The 19,832-nt window shown below is 46.0% G+C and overlaps 1 protein-coding gene and 1 long non-coding RNA gene across 2 annotated transcripts in view; one reads left to right on the top strand and one right to left on the bottom strand.

Annotated features, from left to right (window-relative positions):
• LOC111953581 (disco-interacting protein 2 homolog C-like) overlaps positions 1-19,832 on the top strand; it is a 39,664-nt gene that overhangs the window by 16,702 nt on the left and 3,130 nt on the right. The window contains exons 15-17 of the mRNA XM_070435654.1: positions 260-467; positions 5,880-5,980; positions 6,107-6,187. Of these exons, the coding sequence (XP_070291755.1) occupies positions 260-467; positions 5,880-5,980; positions 6,107-6,187 (390 nt within the window). The remainder of the gene's footprint in view (positions 1-259; positions 468-5,879; positions 5,981-6,106; positions 6,188-19,832) is intronic.
• LOC111953582 (uncharacterized) lies at positions 17,223-19,367 on the bottom strand. The gene is made up of 3 exons (XR_002875885.2): positions 19,252-19,367; positions 19,116-19,173; positions 17,223-17,273 (listed from the first exon to the last, which is right to left on the bottom strand). It is a non-coding gene; the product is annotated as an uncharacterized lncRNA (long non-coding RNA).

Raw genomic sequence — 19,832 nt, 5'->3', positions numbered from 1 at the left:
GATGTTGCGTGTGTGTGTTGCGCGTGTGCGTGCGTGTGTGTGTGCGCTGTTGGTGTGTGTGTGTGCGTGTGTGTGGTGCGCGTGTGTGTGTGCGCGTGTGTGCTGTGTGTGTGTGTGTGGTGTGTGTGTGTGTGGTGGTGGTGTGGTGTGTTGTGTGTGTGTGTGTGTGTTGTGTGTGTGTGTGTGTGTGTGTGTGTGTGTGTGGTGGTGTGTGTGTGTGTGTGTGTGTGTGTGTGTGTGTGTGCGCGTGTGTGTGTAGGTGTTCCCTGTAGCATCCGGTGGAGGTCTGGTCAGTGAGTATGCGTTTGTCCGTACGGGGCTGCTGGGCTTCGTGGTCCAGGTGGTCTGGTGTTTATCTCCGGCAAGATGGACGGCCCTCATTGTGGTCAGCGGACGCAGACATAACGCTGATGACATCATAGCCACCGCACTGGCCGTGGAGCCAATGAAATTCATCTACAGAGGAGGTATGCAATCGTGCAGTATTGTTTTGGGCAAAGACACTGTAAATGATAGAGCCACAGTTGTAGTGCACTACATAGGGAATACTATTCTCCGTTTGTACTCACTGTACTCTCCATGTAAAAAGATGGCAGTTAGAGAACATTACTGATACTACCCTAACCATCTAACTCTGCTGCCTGCTGCCTGCCTGCCTGCCTGCCTCCTGCCTGCCTGCTCCTGCTGCCTGCCTCCTGCCTGCCTGCTCTGCCTGCCTGCCTGCCTGCCTGCTCTGCCTCGCCTGCCTCCCTGCCTGCTGCCTGCCTGCCCTGCCTGCCTGCCTGCCTGCCTGCCTTCCTGCCTGCCTGCCTGCCTCTGCCTGCCTGCTGCCTGCTGCTCGCCTGCCTGCCTGCTGCTGCCTGCTCCACCGGCCCATAGCAGTGTTCAGTTGACCGTGCTGCGTGATGAGCGTATCGTGGTCGTAGCAGAGCAGAGCCAGACTCTACTGAGGAGGACAGCTTCCAGTGGATGAGCCGCGTGCTGCAGGTAAACCACTACACACATCACCCTACACCGTACGACCATAATGCAGGTAAACACCCAACCAAACATAACATCACCCGTACGACGCATAATCGTAGGTAACACCACCTCAAATCACCTCTACCGTACGACCATAATGCAGGTATACACCACCTACATCACTCCTACACATACGACCATTAATGGCAGGTAACCCACCACAACATCACCTACGTACGACCGTAATGTAGGTACACCACCACAACATCACCTACGTACGACCATCATGCAGGTAAACACACGAACATACCCTACCATACGCCATAATGCAGGTAACACCACGCTCAACATCAACCTACCTGTACGACCATAATCGCAGGTAACACTACCACACATCACCCTCAACGACGACCATAATGCACGGTAACACCACCACAACATCACCCTACCGTACGACATAATGTAGGATAACACCACCACAACATCACCCTACCGTACGACCATAATGCAGGTAACACCACCTCAACATCACTACCGTATCGACCCATAATGGTACGGTACATCACCAGAACATCACCCTACGTACGACATAATCAGTAACACCACCCAACTACCCTACCGTCACGAACAATAATGTAGGTAACATCACCACAACATCCACGCCTACGTACGACCATGAATGCAGGTACACACACCTCAACATCACCTACCGTACGAGCCATAATGGCAAGGTAACATCACCAACAACATCAACCCTACCTACGACCAGTAATTAGATAACACTACGCAAACATCACCCTACGCTACGACAATAATGCAGGTAACACACCACAACATCAACCTTACCATACGACCATAATGCAGGTAACACTACCACAACACGACATAATGCAGGTAACATACCTTTACACGACCCACAGTACGACCATAATGCAGGTAACACTACTCAGCACCGACCACAGTGGCGACCATAATGCAGGTAACATTACTCAACACGACACGTACCTGAGGCACACTATCAACATGACAAGCAGGTAACACTCCACTGACCAAGTAGACCATAATGCACGGCTACCTCAACAGCCATTCACCATACATACACCCAACAGACCACAGTCGACCATAACTGCGGTAACTACTAATGACAGTACACCAATCAGGTACACTACCCACGACAGTGACCATAATGCAGGTAACACACCCTCAACTAATGACCACAGTAACGACCATAATGCAGGTAACCATACTCAACATGACAAATGCAGAGACACATCAACCGACTCGCATGAAGTAACACTACCTCAACATGACATTAATGCAGGTAACATCACCTCAACATGGACCAAGTACGACCATAATGCAGGTAACACATACCTCAACATACCATAATAGCAGGTAAACTCACTCAAATCGACCACAGTACGACCATAAATGCAGGTAACATCACTCCAACATGACACTACGACCAGTGAATGCAAGGTAATCACTCAGCTGACCACAGTGACCATAATGCAGGTAAAACCTCACTCGACACATGTACGCCATTAAGCAGGTAACCTCACCTCAACATATGACCACATACGACCATAATGCAGGTAACATCACTCAACATACCACAGTACGACATAATGCAGGTAACACTACCTTCAACATGACCATAATGCAGGTAACATCTACTCAACACGAACACAGTACGACCATAATGCAGTAACATCCTAACATCACAGTGCGACCATCAATGCAGGTAACATCACTTCAACACTGACCACAGTACGACCCAATGCAGGTAACCACTACCTCAACATGACCTTAATGCAGGTAACATACACTCTCAAATGACCACAAGTACGACATTAATGCAGGTAACATACCTCACATGACCACAGTTGCGACATAATGCAGGTAACACTACCTCAACACGACAATACGACACAATGCAGGTAACACTACCTCACTGCAACGTACGACCATAATGCAGGTAACACTACCTCAACCAGACTATGCAGTACCACCCAAATGCAGTACGACCATAATGCAGGTAACACTACCTCAACATGACCAAAGCAGGTAACCTACAAGACCAATACGACCATAAGAGGACAACTCGTGACCTAAGAGCATCCCTCAAAATGACCACAGTACGACCATAATGCAGGTAACACTACCTCACATGACAACATGCATATAGTAAACCACTCACATTGACACAGACTGACCATAATGCAGGTAACAATCACCTCAACATGACACAGTAACGACCATAATGCACGGTAACACTACTCAACATGACATAGATGCAGGTAACACTACTCACACTGACACAGTACGACATAAGTGCAGGTAAACTACCTCAACATGACAATAATGCAGGTAAATCACCTCACATGACACAAGTACGACCATAATGTTTTTGTTCCAGGTACACTACTCAACATAAATGATACATCACAATGCCACAGTGAATAATGCAGACTCACCTCAACATGACCAAGTACGACTATACTGCAGGTAAACTACCTCAATGCCAAGTCGACCATAATGCAGTAAACGACCTCAACAGACATATGCAGGGTAACACTACCTCAACATCGACCACAAGTACGACCATAATGCGGTACAACTACATGACCACAAGAATAATCAGGTAACACACCTCAACATGCACACAGTACGCCAGAGTCATACCAGAATGACAGTAACATGGTAATCACCTCAACACGACCACAGTACGACCATTAAGCAGGTAACATACCTTCACATGACCACAGTTCGACCATAATGCGGTAACACCTCAACATGCCAACAATGACCATAACAGGTAACACTACCTCACATGCACAGTACGACCATAATGCAGGTAACACTACCTCAACAGGACCACAGTAACGACCATAATCGTAGACACTCTGATTTGAATTATGTACAGAATGATTAAACATCACTAACATGACCACAGTACGACCCTAATTGAGGTAAACCACAGCTGGGGCAGAGGGTGGTCTATAGCAAGCGGCAACAGTGAGAGACTTGTTTCTGCAAAGGTAGATTTTTAAAAGTAGAAGCTCAAATGGTTTGGGCACAGACCTGGATAGTTAGACAGAACTGCAGGCTATATCTGCAGTAGATTGCAACTTCGCCCACTTTGGCAGTTCTATCTTGTCCTAAAATGTTATAGTTAGGGATGGAAATTTCAGGGTTTTTGGTGGRCTTCCTAAGCCAGGATTTAGACATGACTTGCACATCCGGGTTGGCAGATTGTGCTAAAGCAGTGAATAAAACACACTTAGGGAGGAGGCTTCTAATGTTAACATGCATGAAACCAAGGCTTTTACGGTTACAGAAGTCAATAAATGAGAGCGCCTGGGGCATGGGAGTGGAGCTAGGCACTGCAGGGCCTGGATTAACCTCTACATCACCAGGAGGAGCAGAGGAGGAGTAGGATAAGGGTATGGCTAAAGGCTATAAGAACTGGTTGTGTAGTGTGTTCGGAACAGAGAGTAAAACGAGCAGGTTTCTAGGCGCGGTAGAATAGATTCAATGCATAATATACAGACAAAGGTATGGTAGGATGTGAGTACAGTGGAGTTGAACCTAGGCATTGAGTGATGATGAGAGAGGTATTGTCTCTAGAGACATTAATTAAACCAGGTGAGGTCACTGCATGTGTGGGAGGTGGGACAAGAGGGTTAGCTGAGGCATATTGAGCAGGGCTGGAGGCTCTACAGTGAAATAAGACAATAATCACTAACCAAAACAGCAATGGACAAGGCATACTGACATTAGGGAGAGGCATGCGTAGACGAGTGATCATTGGGTTCAGTGAGTAGCTGGGCGGGCTGGAGACACGGCGATTCAGACAGCTAGCGGGCTGGGGCTAGCAGGCCTTAGAGGGACGTCACGACCCGAGGAGTCTGTTGTAGCCCCTTCGTGCGGTTACATCGGCAGACCAGTCGTGATGGATCAGCAGGTGTCCGTGTAGTAAAAGGGTCCAGGCCAATTGGCAAAATAGGTATAGTAGCCCAAAAAATTGGCTGATGGACCTCTTAAGCTAACAGTCCAGTATGCTCTAGACAGCTAGCGAGCCGTAGTGATCAGGCTAGCAGATGGGCAGGGGACGTCGCGACGGAGGAGCCTGTTATGTCGGTAGTCCAGTCGTGATGGATCGGCGGGGCTCCGTATCAGCAATTAAAGGGGTCCAGGCCAATTGGCAAAATAGGTATTATAGCCCAAGGAGTGGCTGATGGACCTCTTCGGCTAGCCGGGAGATGGGCCTAGCATAGGCTAGCTTCAGGCTATTGGTGCTTGCTTCGGGACATAGAGATTAGCCAGGGGAACCCAATAGGATAGCAGCTAGCTAACTGCGATGATCCAGGTGAAGAGGTTCAGAGCTTGCGGTAGGAATCCGGGGATATGGAGAAAAANAAGTCCGATAAGCTCTGGGTTGAATCGCGTTGTGCAGACTGGCAGGAGTTGTCCGGGCTAAAGGTTAGCCGATGGCCACTAGCAGTGGCTAGCTGACTACTAACTAGCAGCTAGTTAGCTGGCTAGCTTCTGTTGGGGGTTCCGGTTCTAGAGTAAAGAAAATAGCAGATCCATACSACATTGGGTGAGGCMGGWTMCAGGAGAGTATATTGAGGTTGGGGTTAAGAAAAATATWAAAAAAGATATGCGAAGAAAATAGATCTAAAAAAATATATACATAGGACACGACAAGATGAAGACAAAAGACGCCTGACTGCTACGCCATCTTGGAATGAAAATGAATTTAGAATTTAGTGAACGATGAGGAGCAACTTTGCCGGAAAGCTGAAGAACATTGTTAGCTCTTATAGCTCTCAAGCTGCTTGTTGTATCTGGTCATTCAAATCATGTTTTGGACGTGTCCTGACCTCGTGTGTGTTGTGTGTGTGTTGTAGAGATTGGTCCTGCGTCTGTGATGGTGGGGAACCTGGTGTCTGGGAAGAGGATCGCTATGGCCAGTGGCAGAGACCTGGGACAAACTGATGACAATGACCAGGTAACACATCGTTTGTGTATTTCTTCCCCCTGACATACACACAGGATTTTATAATGTGTTTTAAACTGTGATGGATTATAGTTATTACACAGTCTGTGATGGCATTTCATGTTGTGTGTTCTGTAGTTCCTGTTCCTGTCAGAGGTTCTGCAGTGGAGATCTCAGACTACGCCTGAACACATCCTCTACACACTGCTTAGCTCCCGGGTAACACACACACACACACAAACAAACACACATGCATGCACATACACACACAGCAGTGGGGGCTGGAGTAAAAGGAACAGAGTCAAACATGTGGTTTCCATATGTTTGATTTGTTTGATACCGTTCCATGAATTCCATTCCAGCCTTTACAATGAGCCTGTCCTACTATAGCTCCTCCCACCAGCCTCCACTGACACACACACACACTTTTATGCCCTGGAATGTTAAGAACCTGATTGTTTTGGACTCTGATTGTTAGGATTCTGATTGTTATGGATCTGTTATTTACTCTGATTGTTTACGGACTCTGATTGTGTACAGACTCTGATTGTTACAGATTCTGATTGGAATCTGATTGTTAGGATCTAGTTGGACTGATTTGTTAGGACTCTGATTGTTAAGGACTCTGATTGTTAAGGACTCTGATTGTTAAGGACTCTGATTGGACTCTGATTGTACAGACTTATTGTTACGGTCTGATTGGACTCTGATTGTTAAGACTTATTGTTACGGACTCTGATTGGAATCTGATTGTTAGAACTCTGATCGACTTGATTGTTACGGATCTATTGTTATGGATCTGATTGGAATCTGATTGCGCTCTATATCCATCTTTCTCTAGGAGCGGTGTCTAGTTTTCTGACGTGTTTTCAGTCCATAAGAGGGCAGAGAGTTGCTGCTCTGCTGCTGGAGAGGAGGACTACAGGAGGGAGACACATAGACTGGTCTACACCAGGTAACACACCACAAACAACACAACACACAACACACACACACACACAACACACACACACAACACACACACACACACACAACACACACACACACACAGAGCAATATGTGTAGCCCATAATACTTCACTTCTCTCTCTATGTGTGTTACAGGTATAGACTGATTGCAGCGTTCTACGGTTGTCTGTATGCTGGCTGTGTTCTATCACGGTCCGACCGCCCACCACAGAACTATCTCAACACACTGCCCACGGTCAAGATGATCGTAGAGGTGAGAGGTCATGATGTGTAAACTAGAGGTCAATACTGCCCAGGCAACGGTAGAGAGTGGGTAGAAGAGAAAGAGAATGTAGAAGCATCTCTCTCTCCATCTATCTCTCTCTCATCTATCTCTCTCTCCTTCATTTATCTCTCTCTCTCTCTTCATCTATCTCCCTCTCTCTCCATCTTTCAATTCAATTCAATTCAAGGGGTTTATTGGCATGGGAAAATGTGTTAACATTGCAAAGCAATGAGGTAGATAACATACAAAAGTGAAATAAACAATAAAATTACAGTAAACATTACAACATACAGAAGTTTCAACAAATAAAGACATTACAAATGGCAGATGACCTCTGGCTTGGATATTCCAGGATGAATAATGTGAATGCTTTTTGTTCCATAAAGTGTCCAATGTTGTTGTCATGGTTTGGCTTCAGGCCAGTAAGTGTGAGCAGAGCCTGTGAGCATCTGGTACATGCTTTTGGCTTGGGCGAGTGTAAGAGTGGGGGTTGGGCTGTTTGCCGTCATACCTGGGCGTATGTGTGACTTCCATGTTGATGCCTCTATTTCTCTCTTCTTATCTATTGCATCTCTCTCTCATTCATCTATTCTCTCTTTCTCTATCTCTCTTCTTTATCTATCTCTCTCTCTCTTCATTATCTATCTCCACTCTTTCTCTCTCTTTATTCTATCTCTCTCTTCTTCATCTATCTCTCTCTCTCTTCATGTCTCCTCTTTCATGTATCTCTCCTCTCTCTTATGTATCTCTCTCTCTCTTCATATCTCCTTTCTCTCTTCATCATTCTCCCTCTCTTCTTCATCTCTTCTCTCTCTCTCTCTCTCATCTTCTCTCTCTTCATCTCTCTCCATCTTCATCTCTCTCTCTCTCTCTCTCATTCTCTTCTCCATTGCACTCTCTCTCTCTTCATCTCTATTCTCTCTCTCTTATCTATCTTCTCTCCATCTATTCTCTCTCTTCAACTATCTCCCTCTCTCTTCTTCATCTATCTCCCTCTCTCTTCTCTCATCTATTCCCTCTCTCTCCATTATTTCTCTCTCTGTCATCTATTGCACTCTCTTTCTTCATCTATCATTCTCTCTCTATTCTCTTCTTCATCTATTTCTCTCTTCTTTCATCTATTGCACTTCTCTCTTCATCTATCTCCTCTCTATCTCCCTCTCTCTCCATCTATTTCTCTCTCTCTTCATCATTGCACTTCTCTCTCTTCATCTATTTCTCTCCTCTCTCTCTTCATCTCATCTCTCTCTCTCTTCATCTATCTCTCTATCGTCATCTATTGCACTCTCTCTTCATATATCTCTATCTTATCTATTTCTTCTCTTCTTCTATTTCTCTTTCATGTCTCCCTCTCTTCATGTATCTTTCCCTCTCTTTTTCTCTTCTCTTTTATGTATCTCCTTCTCTTCATCCTATCCTCTCTCTCTTCATCCATCTCCCTTTCTCTCTTCATCATCTCCCTGTCTTCTTCTCTCTCTCTCATATTCTCTCTCTCTTCTTTCATTTATTATCTCTCTCTCATATCTCTCTCTCTTCATCTCTTTCTCGCTCTATTCATCTCTCTCCATCTTCTCTATTCATCTATCTCTCTCTCTCTCTCTCTTTTTCTATCTCTCGTCTTCATTCTCTCTCTCCATCTCTCTCTCTCTCATCAATCTCTCTCTCTCCTTCATCTACGTATTCTCTCTCTCTCTCTCTGCATCTTTCTCTCTCTTCCAGGTCAGTCGTTCGCTGTGTGATGAACAGCGGTCATCTGTAAGCTGCTGCGGTCCAAGGAGGGGTCGCCACAGTTGACATCAGGAACTGGCCTCCGTCCTGGACACAGGTCAGCCTGACACATGTATTGTATGGTCAGGCTGTTATGGATTTTGTATGTATTGTCAGGCTGTTAGCTGGATGTTGTACTGTATTGTCAGGCTGTTAGCTGGATGTTTGTACTGTATCTGTCAGGCTGTTTGCTGGATGTTTGTACTGTAATCTGTCAGGCTGTTAGCTGGATGTTTGTACTGTATCTTGTAGGCTGTTAGCTGGATGTTTGTACTGTATCTGTCAGGCTGTTAGCTGGATTGTTGTACTGTATCTGTCAGGCTGTAGTGGATGTTTGTACTGGTGTATACTCAATCAACCAATCAAATGTATTTATAAGCTTCTTACATCAGCTGATATATCAAAGCGCTGTACAGAAACCAGCCTAAAACCCCAAAGCAAGCAATGCAGGTGTAGAAGCAGGTGGCTAGGAAAAATCTTAGAAAGGCAAACCTAGGAAGAAACCTAGAGAGGAACCAGGATATAAGGGTGGCAGTCCTCTTTTGACTGTGCAGGGTGGAGATTATAACAGAACATGGCAAGATGTTCAAATGTTCATAGATGACCAGCAGGGTCAAATAATAATAATCACAGTGGTTGTCGAGGATGCAACAGGTCAGCACTCAGGAGTAAATGTAATTGGCTTTTCATAGCCGATCATTCAGAGTATCTCTACCGTCTGCTGTCTCTAGAGAGTCTGTCTCTAACTGAATATTATTGTGTTATCAGATGACTGCCAAAGAGAAGTCTCCAGCGCTGTAATACCCTGTAACCTGATGCTTGGCTACCTGGACTTCAGTGTGTCACTACTGGCATGCTGGCTGGAGTACAGGTAACATTAAGCCCTAAATTGACCCTAACCCTGTTCTGACCTTTAACCTACTGGACTTCAGTGTGTCCACTACTGGCATGCTGGCTGGAGTACAGGTAACATTAAGCCCTAACATCTGACCCTACCTGTTCTGACTTTAACCCTACCTGGACTTCAGTGTGTCCACTACTGGCATGCTGGCTGGAGTACAGGTAACATTAAGCCCTAACATCTGACCCTAACCCTGTTCTGACCTTTAACCCTACCTGGACTTCGTGTGTCCACTACTGGCATGCTGGCTGGAGTACAGGTATTTAAGCCTAAATCTGACCCCTAACCCCTGTTCTGACCTTTAACTCTACCTGGACTTCAGTGTGTCCACTACTGGCATGCTGGCTGGAGTACAGGTAAACATTAAGCCTAACATCGACCCCTAACCCTGTTCTGACCTTTAACCTACCTGGACTTCAGTGTGTCCATACTGGCATGCTGGCTGGAGTACAGGTAACATTAAGCCCTAACATCTGACCCCTAACCCCTGTTCTGACCTTTAACCCTACCTGGACTTCAGTGTGTCCACTACTGGCATGCTGCTGGAGTCAGGTAACATTAAGCCCTAACATCTGACCCCTAACCCCTGTTCTGACCTTTAACCCTACCTGGACTTCAGTGTGTCCACTACTGGCATGCTGGTGGAGTACAGGTAAATTAAGCCCTAACATCGACCCCTAACCCCTGTTCTGACCTTTAACTCTACCTGGACTTCAGTGTGTCCACTACTGGCATGCTGGCTGGAGTCCAGGTAACATTAAGCCCTAACATCGGACCCCTAACCTGTTCTGACCTTTAACTCTACCTGACTTCAGTGTGTCCACTACTGGATGCTGGCTGGAGTACAGGTATATTAAGCCCTAACATCTGACCCCTAACCTCTGTTTCTGACTTTAACCTACTGGACTTCAGTGTGTCCACTACTGGCATGCTGACTGGAGTAGGTAATATTAAGCCCTAACATCTGACCCTAACCCCTGTTCTGACCTTTAACTCTACCTGGACTTCAGTGTGTCCACTACTGGCATGTGGCTGGAGTACAGGTAACATTAAGCCCTAACATCTGACCCCTAACCCCTGTTCTGACCTTTAACTCTACCTGGACTTCAGTGTGTCCACTACTGGCATGCTGGCTGGAGTACAGGTAATATTAAGCCCTAACATCTGACCTCATCCCTGACTCTTATCCTGCTTTTTTCTGGTGGCTAACATGGTTTGTGTGTGTGTGTGTGTGTGTGTGTGTGTGTGTGTGTGTGTGTGTGTGTGTGTGTGTGTGTGTGTGTGTGTGTGTGTGTGTGTGTGTGTGTGTGTGTGTGTGTGTGTGTGTGTGTGTGTGTGTGTGTGTGTGTGTGGTGTGTGTGTGGTAGGTGTCCATAATGCAGTGGGAGCCTTTGTCGGTCAGTGAAGCTGCAGTGTGAACTGTATCCCTCCAGAGAGGTAGCGATCTGTCTCGACCCCTACTGTGGCCTGGGCTTCGTCCTCTGGTGTCTGTGCAGGTACACACACACACACTGTAGCACATGCACAGAGACACGCATGCACGAACACACACACACAATTCAACAACAGTTTCAATGTCCAACAACTGACTTCCCTTTCTAACTCTACCTTCCAGTGTGTACAGTGGCCACCAGTCGATCCTGATCCCTCCAGTAGAGTTGGAGTCTAACCCCCCAGCTGTGGCTGCTCGCTGTCAGCCAGCTCCGAGTCAAGACACCTTCTGTTCCTACAGCGTCATGGAGCTCTGCACTAAAGGACTGGGCCTGCAGACAGATGCACTGAAGGTAACACACAACTAGAGTTCTCATACCACACGTGTAGAAGTTCTCACCAAACACACACTAGAGTTCTCATCGTACACACACGCTAGAGTTTCATGTCAACACACAGCTAGAGGTTCTCATCACACACACGCTAGAGTTCTATCAACCACGCTAGAGTTCCATCGTACACACGCTAGAGTTCTTATACACACCGCCAGAGTCTCATCACACACAGCTAGAGTTCTCATCACACACACGCCAGAGTTCTAATCAACACCACGCTAGAGTTCCCATCGCACACACGCTAGAGTTTCATGCACACACGCTAGAGTTCCATCACACATACCCAGAGAGTTCTCATCACACACGCCAAGTTCGGTAGGTTCATAACACACGCCAGAGTTCTCATCACACACACGCTAGAGTTCCCATCGACACACGCTGAGTTCCATCGCACCACGCTAGAGTTCCCATCAACACACGCCAGAGTTCTCATCACACACACGGTAGAGTTCTCATCACACACACGCRAGAGTTCRCATCYCACACACGCTAGAGTTCCCATCGCACACACGCTAGAGTTCCCATCGCACACACGCTAGAGTTCTCGTCTGGCCTGAAAATTCGAGCCCAGTCTTACCCAAGCCCCGTTGAAGCCCGAGCCCAGGACCAGTCTGACATCACAGAAATGCAATGAGACTGAACGTGAAATAAAATCCTGATTTCTAGAAAACAGTATATTAATTTAAACTGGTGATGAGAACAATGCGGCGGAGGCGGGCGGGAGCAAAGTGAGGAAACAGAGAGAGGAAAACTGACCTTAGTTATCATCAACTAAATGATGACAATATTGGAATAAATGCAATTGAAGGCATGTATGAAATTGTTGCTTATACTGAAACTCCCAAATTCATATTCAACCGTTATACTAATTGAAAGCAARAGCCGTGTGTGGTCAATGATCGGTGCGTGATCCAATCAATGCAATGCATGTTTTATTCCGAAATGACATTTGGATCAGTTATGGGTTTACTTTCAAAGGTCCAGCAAATGCACATTAGCAGCGCAGTCATATAGGGTTTGTATGTATCTGCTTTAACAGATGCCATTCTGAGATGTGCTGGTTGTCGGGTCTTGTGGATCATCATTCTCCAGAACGCACTCTAGTCTATTCGTATTGCAATTTGAAACATTTCAATGATCAGAAAAATACGTTTAATCATGGCCACTAATTTCTCTGGCCCAGCCAATATTGCAGTCTTGGCGCTGCTTGTGTCTGCTACTGAGACAGAGAGCAGTAGCAATAGGTGCGCAGACAGACAGTTTTCATTTCGTAACACGGCAAGCTTGAAACCCGCCCGGCACGAATCAATTCAGATAATTTGAGGCCCGGCCATCGGGCCCCATCGGGTTCGGGCTGAGAATGAGAACTCTTACACACATCCACAAACACACACAATTCAAATGCAGGGAGAACTAAAAGTGCTCTTTGTAATGTCTTTGAATTGACTCAGTAAACGGTGTGTTTGTGGCCTGAGGTGTTGTCTAATTGGTTGCTGATGGACAGACGGGGTTTATTTTAAGAGATTAACTTTCGCCATGGAAATCGCCATGGAAACTGGGAGCTGACTGAGACACACAAAAGGAACAGATCAAGGAACAAACCGCAGCTTTATATAGTCATCAGCAGGTGGGGTGAAGGTGGGGTGAGAGGGAGGATGAGAGGGAGGATGAGAGGGAAGAGGTAGGATGATAGATGAGAGGGCGGATGAGAGGGAGGGTGAGAGGGAGGATGAGAGGGAGGAGGTAGGATGATAGATGAGAGGGCGGATGAGAGGGAGGATGAGAGGGAGGAGGTAGGATGATAGATGAGAGGGCGGATGAGAGGGAGGTAATGATTGAAATGTTGTGTATTTATATGTAATACACTCTCTTTCCCTCTCCTCTTTCCCCCCTCTCCTCTTTCCCCTCTCTTCTCTTCCCCCTCTCTCCTCCTCTCCCCCTCTTCTCTTCACCCCTCTCTCCTCCCTCTTTCATAATGTTTTTGTGGACTGTGTATGCAATTGTATACAAATGTAAGCAAGGTTGAAATTATTAGGTTTTAGTCCAATATCTATTTGGGCTTCTGGTGGTAAATTTGCAGTCTACAAGTTATATGTAATTATGCTCCGCGCCCTTGACTAACCACTCATAAGAAACCCTGCCCTACTACTTCAGGTAGGATTGGTAAAGGGAACTGATCCGAGAACTTTGTGCAACTCCTTTCTCTTTCCACTGAGCACCACTCAAAGTATTGAAGCAATAACAGCACACCAGACACGGCTTAACCAATCAAAGCACTTTATTGCACTGTATAGTGTGATGTTGAGCCAATGGCAGGCTCTTATAAAAGTGTCATTTTTAATTTTCATCATGTGTACAAAACAATCACACACACCTGTACCATACAAAATCAACACTATTTACACACAATACACGCTCGCACGCGCACACGCACACACCCAAAATGCAGTCTCTCTCACCTCTCTCACCTCTCTAGTTTCCGTACCAGGCTTAACCCTACCTACAAGACTCCTCTCTCTCTAACACACAGTCAGGGGGCTCCCGAGAGGCGCAGCGGTCTAAGGCACTGCATCTCAGTGCTAGAGTAGTCACTACAGACCCTGGTTCAATCAGGCTGTATCACAACCGGCCCGTGATTGGGAGTCCCATAGGGCGGCGCACAATTGACCCAGCATCGTCCGCGTTAGAGTTTGGCCGGGGAGGCCGTCAAGTAAATAAGAATTGTTCTTAACTGACATGCCTAGTTAAATAAAGGTTAAAAAAACATTTAAAAATAGTACCATCACCATTCTCTAGTACAGGAATAACAAGCAAATAAATACGTCATGAATATGTGTGTTTTTCATAATGGCATTATATTATAGCTCTGAGACAAAAGTGAGCTGAAAACATGAATTAAAATGAGATGTTTGTGATTATGATGATAAAACAAACTCAGGAGTCTGAATGTAAACAATAGGTGCATTAGGTGCACCCCTACCTTCACGTACGAAATTGCCTCGACTGGCCTGCACATTGACTCGGTGCCGGGTACCCCCTGTATATAGCCTTGTTATTGTTATGTCATTTTATTGTTGTTACTTTTGAATTTTTTTTTTACTTTCATTTATATTGTCATTTTTTTCTTAACTCTACTTCTTGAACTGCATTTGGTTAAGGGCTTGTAAGTAAGCATTTTCATGTGTAAGATCTACACCTTTTGTATTCAGCGCATGTAACAAATAAAATGTGATTTGATTTGATTAAAATTAGCAGGTTGGCATTTACTGTCATGAGTCTTGCCCTAGAGGCAGCTCTGCAGATGGTCACTAGCTGGAATAAAATCAGATTTTAAACCTTAACTCTAATCTTAACCACACTGCTAACCCTAATGCCTAACCTCAACTTAAATTAAGCCCAAAAAAGCACATTTTTGATTTCATGAATTTTTACATTATAGACAATTTTGACTTCGCAGCTGGCCCATCTAGCAAAAACCACTCAGTTCTGCCTCTAGGACAATACTCAGGCAATAAACAGTAACATGAAATTATGTTTTTCACAGAAAAGTTGATAACATAGACTGATAACATAGACGATGCCATAAGTGATCATTTTATGACTGATAAATACATTTCTTCTAAACTCTTTTGTTTTCTCTTTGTTAGACACTTACTGTGGATGTTAGAACACTTTACTGTGGATGTTAGAACACTTTACTGTGGATGCGTCCCAAACGGGGGCTTCTTTTGTATATAGTGTCCTATTTATGATCATGGTCCCAACAGTGCACTTTAAGGGAATAGGCTAACATTTCAAATGTATCTTGTGTTTTGGTCCAGAGCTGGGCTTAACAACTCCATTTTCCTCTGCTACTTACTGGGCTCTCTTAGCAGAATCACATATTACCATAATAAAATGCTTACAATGGTCAAACAATGTTGGATAGAAACAATTGTTACTTCTAACAGGTTAACTTGGCATTATAGAGTTAATTGGCTTTAGGAAACAAATCGTTAAGGATGTATGTGATTCTTATAAGAGGAGTGCACTGTATCACATTCATTCACGCGCACGCACGCACACGCACACACACACACCACACCGCAGTGGAGAAAGCTGTATAACAGGCCCTCAGTGTGTTTCAGTTCTCGCCGTATAGATAATTTTGTTTATGTACAATATTAATTTATACACTAATCTGAACCCCTGTCTTTCTGACAATATACTTTAATAACTAATTTTTCATGTCTATTTCATTAAGATAACAGAAATGTTCAGAGATATTTTCTCTCTCTCCTAACAACCAGTGGTGTAGTCAGTACACAGTGTTCCTAAGGCTTTGTACAGCGACTTCCTGTCTAGGTGTCAGGTTTAACGGGGGTGCAGAAACAGCCATACCCCACCACAGCACAACTAAAGGATCAGACAACTGGCACCACACCATATGACCATGGCAGATTCAAAAATACAGTACGTCTGTATTTAAAATGAACACCAGCGATATACACGCACGTACGCATACACACACATGCTACACACACATCCCCCTCTCTTACATCCACCCACACCCCCACCCCCCGGATGGCGGGCGGGTTACATGTATAAGCCACGTAGATGGGGTCTAGCTGGTCCTGTAGAAGCCGTCCCGGAGGTGCATGCGCTGCTTCTCCCGCGAGAGTTGATGGGATCACCCCGATGTCCGTACCACGACGACCCCAACGATGAGGTAATGCTCTTCCAGCACCGCCTTGGTCACCATGGGAACCAGGTCCAGGGCTTCCTGCTCCGAGCCTTCTAGTTCCACCACAACTACCAGCAGGTTAGTCCAGGGAAACACCGCACGTTTGCACAACAACACACACACACGCACACACACCCCACACACACACAGATGAGTCATTTGGAACTATAGTGTTTCTACCTATATAAAGAGAAATAGGAACAGCTTTTGTGTTGTTTCTGATGTTTAGTGACGTACCATTCCATGATGCTCTGGTGCGTCCTGATGACGGAGGTCTCGATGTCTATAGGATGATACCTCATCCCCCTCAGCTCCATGGCCTCCTCCAACGCGCCCACCACATACAGCGCATCATGTCTCTCTGGGGACGGAACACAGAGAAAGATGTTGTTGTATGTCTGTGCGCGAATAATGTGTGTCTGTATATGTTTTTATGTGTGTTTTTGTGTGTGAGTTTGTGTGTGTGTATACCTCCGCTGGCATCAGTGAGTTCAGTACGTCGTAAGAAGCCCAGGTATCCGGTGCGAGCCAGACGGTGGATGTGTCTCCGAAGCGAGTCTGGAGGTGAAGTGATCAGACTGAAGGACCTCCTCTCCATAACCACTGTAATATCCACTGCCATTATGGGCACTGTGCACCCAGATCTAGAGAGGGGAGGGGCAGAGAGAGAGATTGAAATTAATTTTAAATGATCTCTCTCTCTCTCTAGCATCTTTACTGGGGCAACAATAAATCCTGAAACAAGTTTATTAAATCAATCAGTTTGTGTGTGTGTATGCTGACCTCTCCTAGGGGAGTCTCCCAGGGGTCCTTAGTCTCTGGGTTGGCGATGATGATGCGGACACCAGGTAGGATCTGAAACAGTAACCATAATTACATTACAATGCTTTCTCTCCATGTAAAGCATATATGAGATATTCTGGTCTATCTGTAGAGATGCAGCCGAACAACACAGTCGGGAGCTCTAGAAGCTGAGTCTTACTGAACCACACAGTCAGGAGCTCTAGAAGCTGAGTCTTACTGAACCACACAGTCAGGAGCTCTAGAAGCTGAGTCTTACTGAACCACACAGTCATGAGCTCTAGAAGCTGAGTCTTACTGAACCACACAGTCAGGAGCTCTAGAAGCTGAGGCTTACTGAACCACACAGTCGGGAGCTCTAGAAGCTGAGTCTTACTGAACCACACAGTCAGGAGCTCTAGAAGCTGAGTCTTACTGAACCACACAGTCAGGAGATCTAGAAGCTGAGTCTTACTGAACCACACAGTCAGGAGCTCTAGAAGCTGTCTTACTGAACAACACAGTCAGGAGCTCTAGAAGCTGAGTCTTACTGTACCAACAGTCAAGATATCTAGAAGCTGAGTCTTACTGAACCACAGGCATGAGCTCTAGAAGCTGAGTCTTACTGAACCACACAGTTAGGAGCTAGAAGCTGAGTCTTACTGAACCACAGAGTCGGGAGCTCTAGAAGCTGTCTTACTGAACAACACAGTCATGAGCTCTAGAAGCTGAGTCTTACTGAACCACACAGGCAGGAGCTCTAGAACCTGAGTCTTACTGAACCACACAGTCAAGATATCTAGAAGCTGAGTATTACTGAACCACACAGGCATGAGCTCTAGAAGCTGAGTCTACTGAACCACACAGTTAGAGCTCTAGAAGCTGAGTCTTACTGAACCACACAGTCAGGAGCTCTAGAAGCTGAGTCTTACTGAACCACACAGTCAGGAGCTCTAGAAGCTGAGTCTTACTGAACCACACAGTCAGGAGCTCTAGAAGCTGAGTCTTACTGAACCACACAGTCAGGAGCTCTAGAAGCTGAGTCTTACTGAACCACACAGTCAGGAGCTCTAGAAGCTGAGTCTTACTGAACCACACAGTCAGGAGATCTAGAAGCTGAGTCTTACTGAACCACACAGTCAGGAGCTCTAGAAGCTGTCTTACTGAACAACACAGTCAGGAGCTCTAGAAGCTAAGTCTTACTGTACCACACAGTCAAGATATCTAGAAGCTGAGTCTTACTGAACCACACAGGCATGAGCTCTAGAAGCTGAGTCTTACTGAACCACACAGTTAGGAGCTAGAAGCTGAGTCTTACTGAACCACAGAGTCGGAGCTCTAGAAGCTGTCTTACTGAACAACACAGTCATGAGCTCTAGAAGCTGAGTCTTACTGAACCACACAGTCAGAGCTCTAGAACTGAGTCTTACTGAACCACACAGTCAAGATATCTAGAAGCTGAGTCTTACTGAACCACACAGCATGAGCTCTAGAAGCTGAGTCTTACTGAACACACAGTTAGGAGCTCTAGAAGCTGAGTCTTACTGAACCACACAGTCAGGAGCTCTAGAAGCTGAGTCTTACTGAACCACACAGTCAGGAGCTCTAGAAGCTGAGTCTTACTGAACCACACAGTCAGGAGCTCTAGAAGCTGAGTCTTACTGAACCACACGAGTCGGGAGCTCTAGAAGCGGAGTCTTACTGAACACACAGTCAGGAGCTCTAGAAGCGGAGTCTTACTAACCACACAGTTAGGAGCTCTAGAAGCTGAGTCTTACTGAACCACACAGTCAGGAGCTCTAGAAGCTGAGTCTTACTGAACCACACAGTCAGGAGCTCTAGAAGCTGATCTTACTCAGTCTTAGTACACTCATGAAACTTTCTGACGCTAAATGTTCAAACTAACACAGGACCCACCTTTCCTGACTCCATGAGAGGGAGACTGTGAGGAGAACCTCTCTCCACCAACCGAACCCTGAGAGACAAACAAACTGTTATTCAAGTTAATTGGTTAATCTGATTGGTTGTTGCTGTGACTGACAGGCAGAAATACCTATCATGTCGCAGAGCTCTCATGTCCACGTAAACTGTAGTAGGGTCTGGTCCGGAGGTGCCCTGTAACCAATCACAGGACAGGGTGACCATGTTATCGCACACGCACATGCACGCACACACCACACCCACTCAAAAACACATACACACACAACAAACACACACACAAACAAACACATACAACAAACACACACACACAGCCTTACCGCAGACAGATAGCCAGGTTGACCCTACAGCCGAATGCTGTGCTGACAGATCGGGGGTGCAGGCCCAGGTCTTAAACAGCTTGGAGAAGGAGTGTGTTAGAGACATCCTGGGTCTCTCCTCTGCTACCACAACACACGCCCTCACACGGGACAGGTCCAGGCCCGCGCCTGGAGAGGAAGAAGAGGAGAGAGGGGGAAGAGAAGAGAGGGAGGAAGAGGGGGAAGAAGAGGGAGGAAAGAGGGGAAGAGAGGGGGAAGAAGAGATGGAGGAGAAGAGGGGGAAGAGAAGAGAGGGGAAGGAGAGGGGAAGAGAAGCGAGGGAAAGAAGAGCAGAGAGAGGGGAAGAGAAGAGGGAGGGAGAAGGGGGAACGAGAAC

This window comes from Salvelinus sp. IW2-2015, linkage group LG27, assembly GCF_002910315.2.
Source record: "Salvelinus sp. IW2-2015 linkage group LG27, ASM291031v2, whole genome shotgun sequence".
NCBI lineage: Eukaryota > Metazoa > Chordata > Actinopteri > Salmoniformes > Salmonidae > Salvelinus > Salvelinus sp. IW2-2015.
This window is presented reverse-complemented; position numbering and strand designations above follow the sequence as displayed.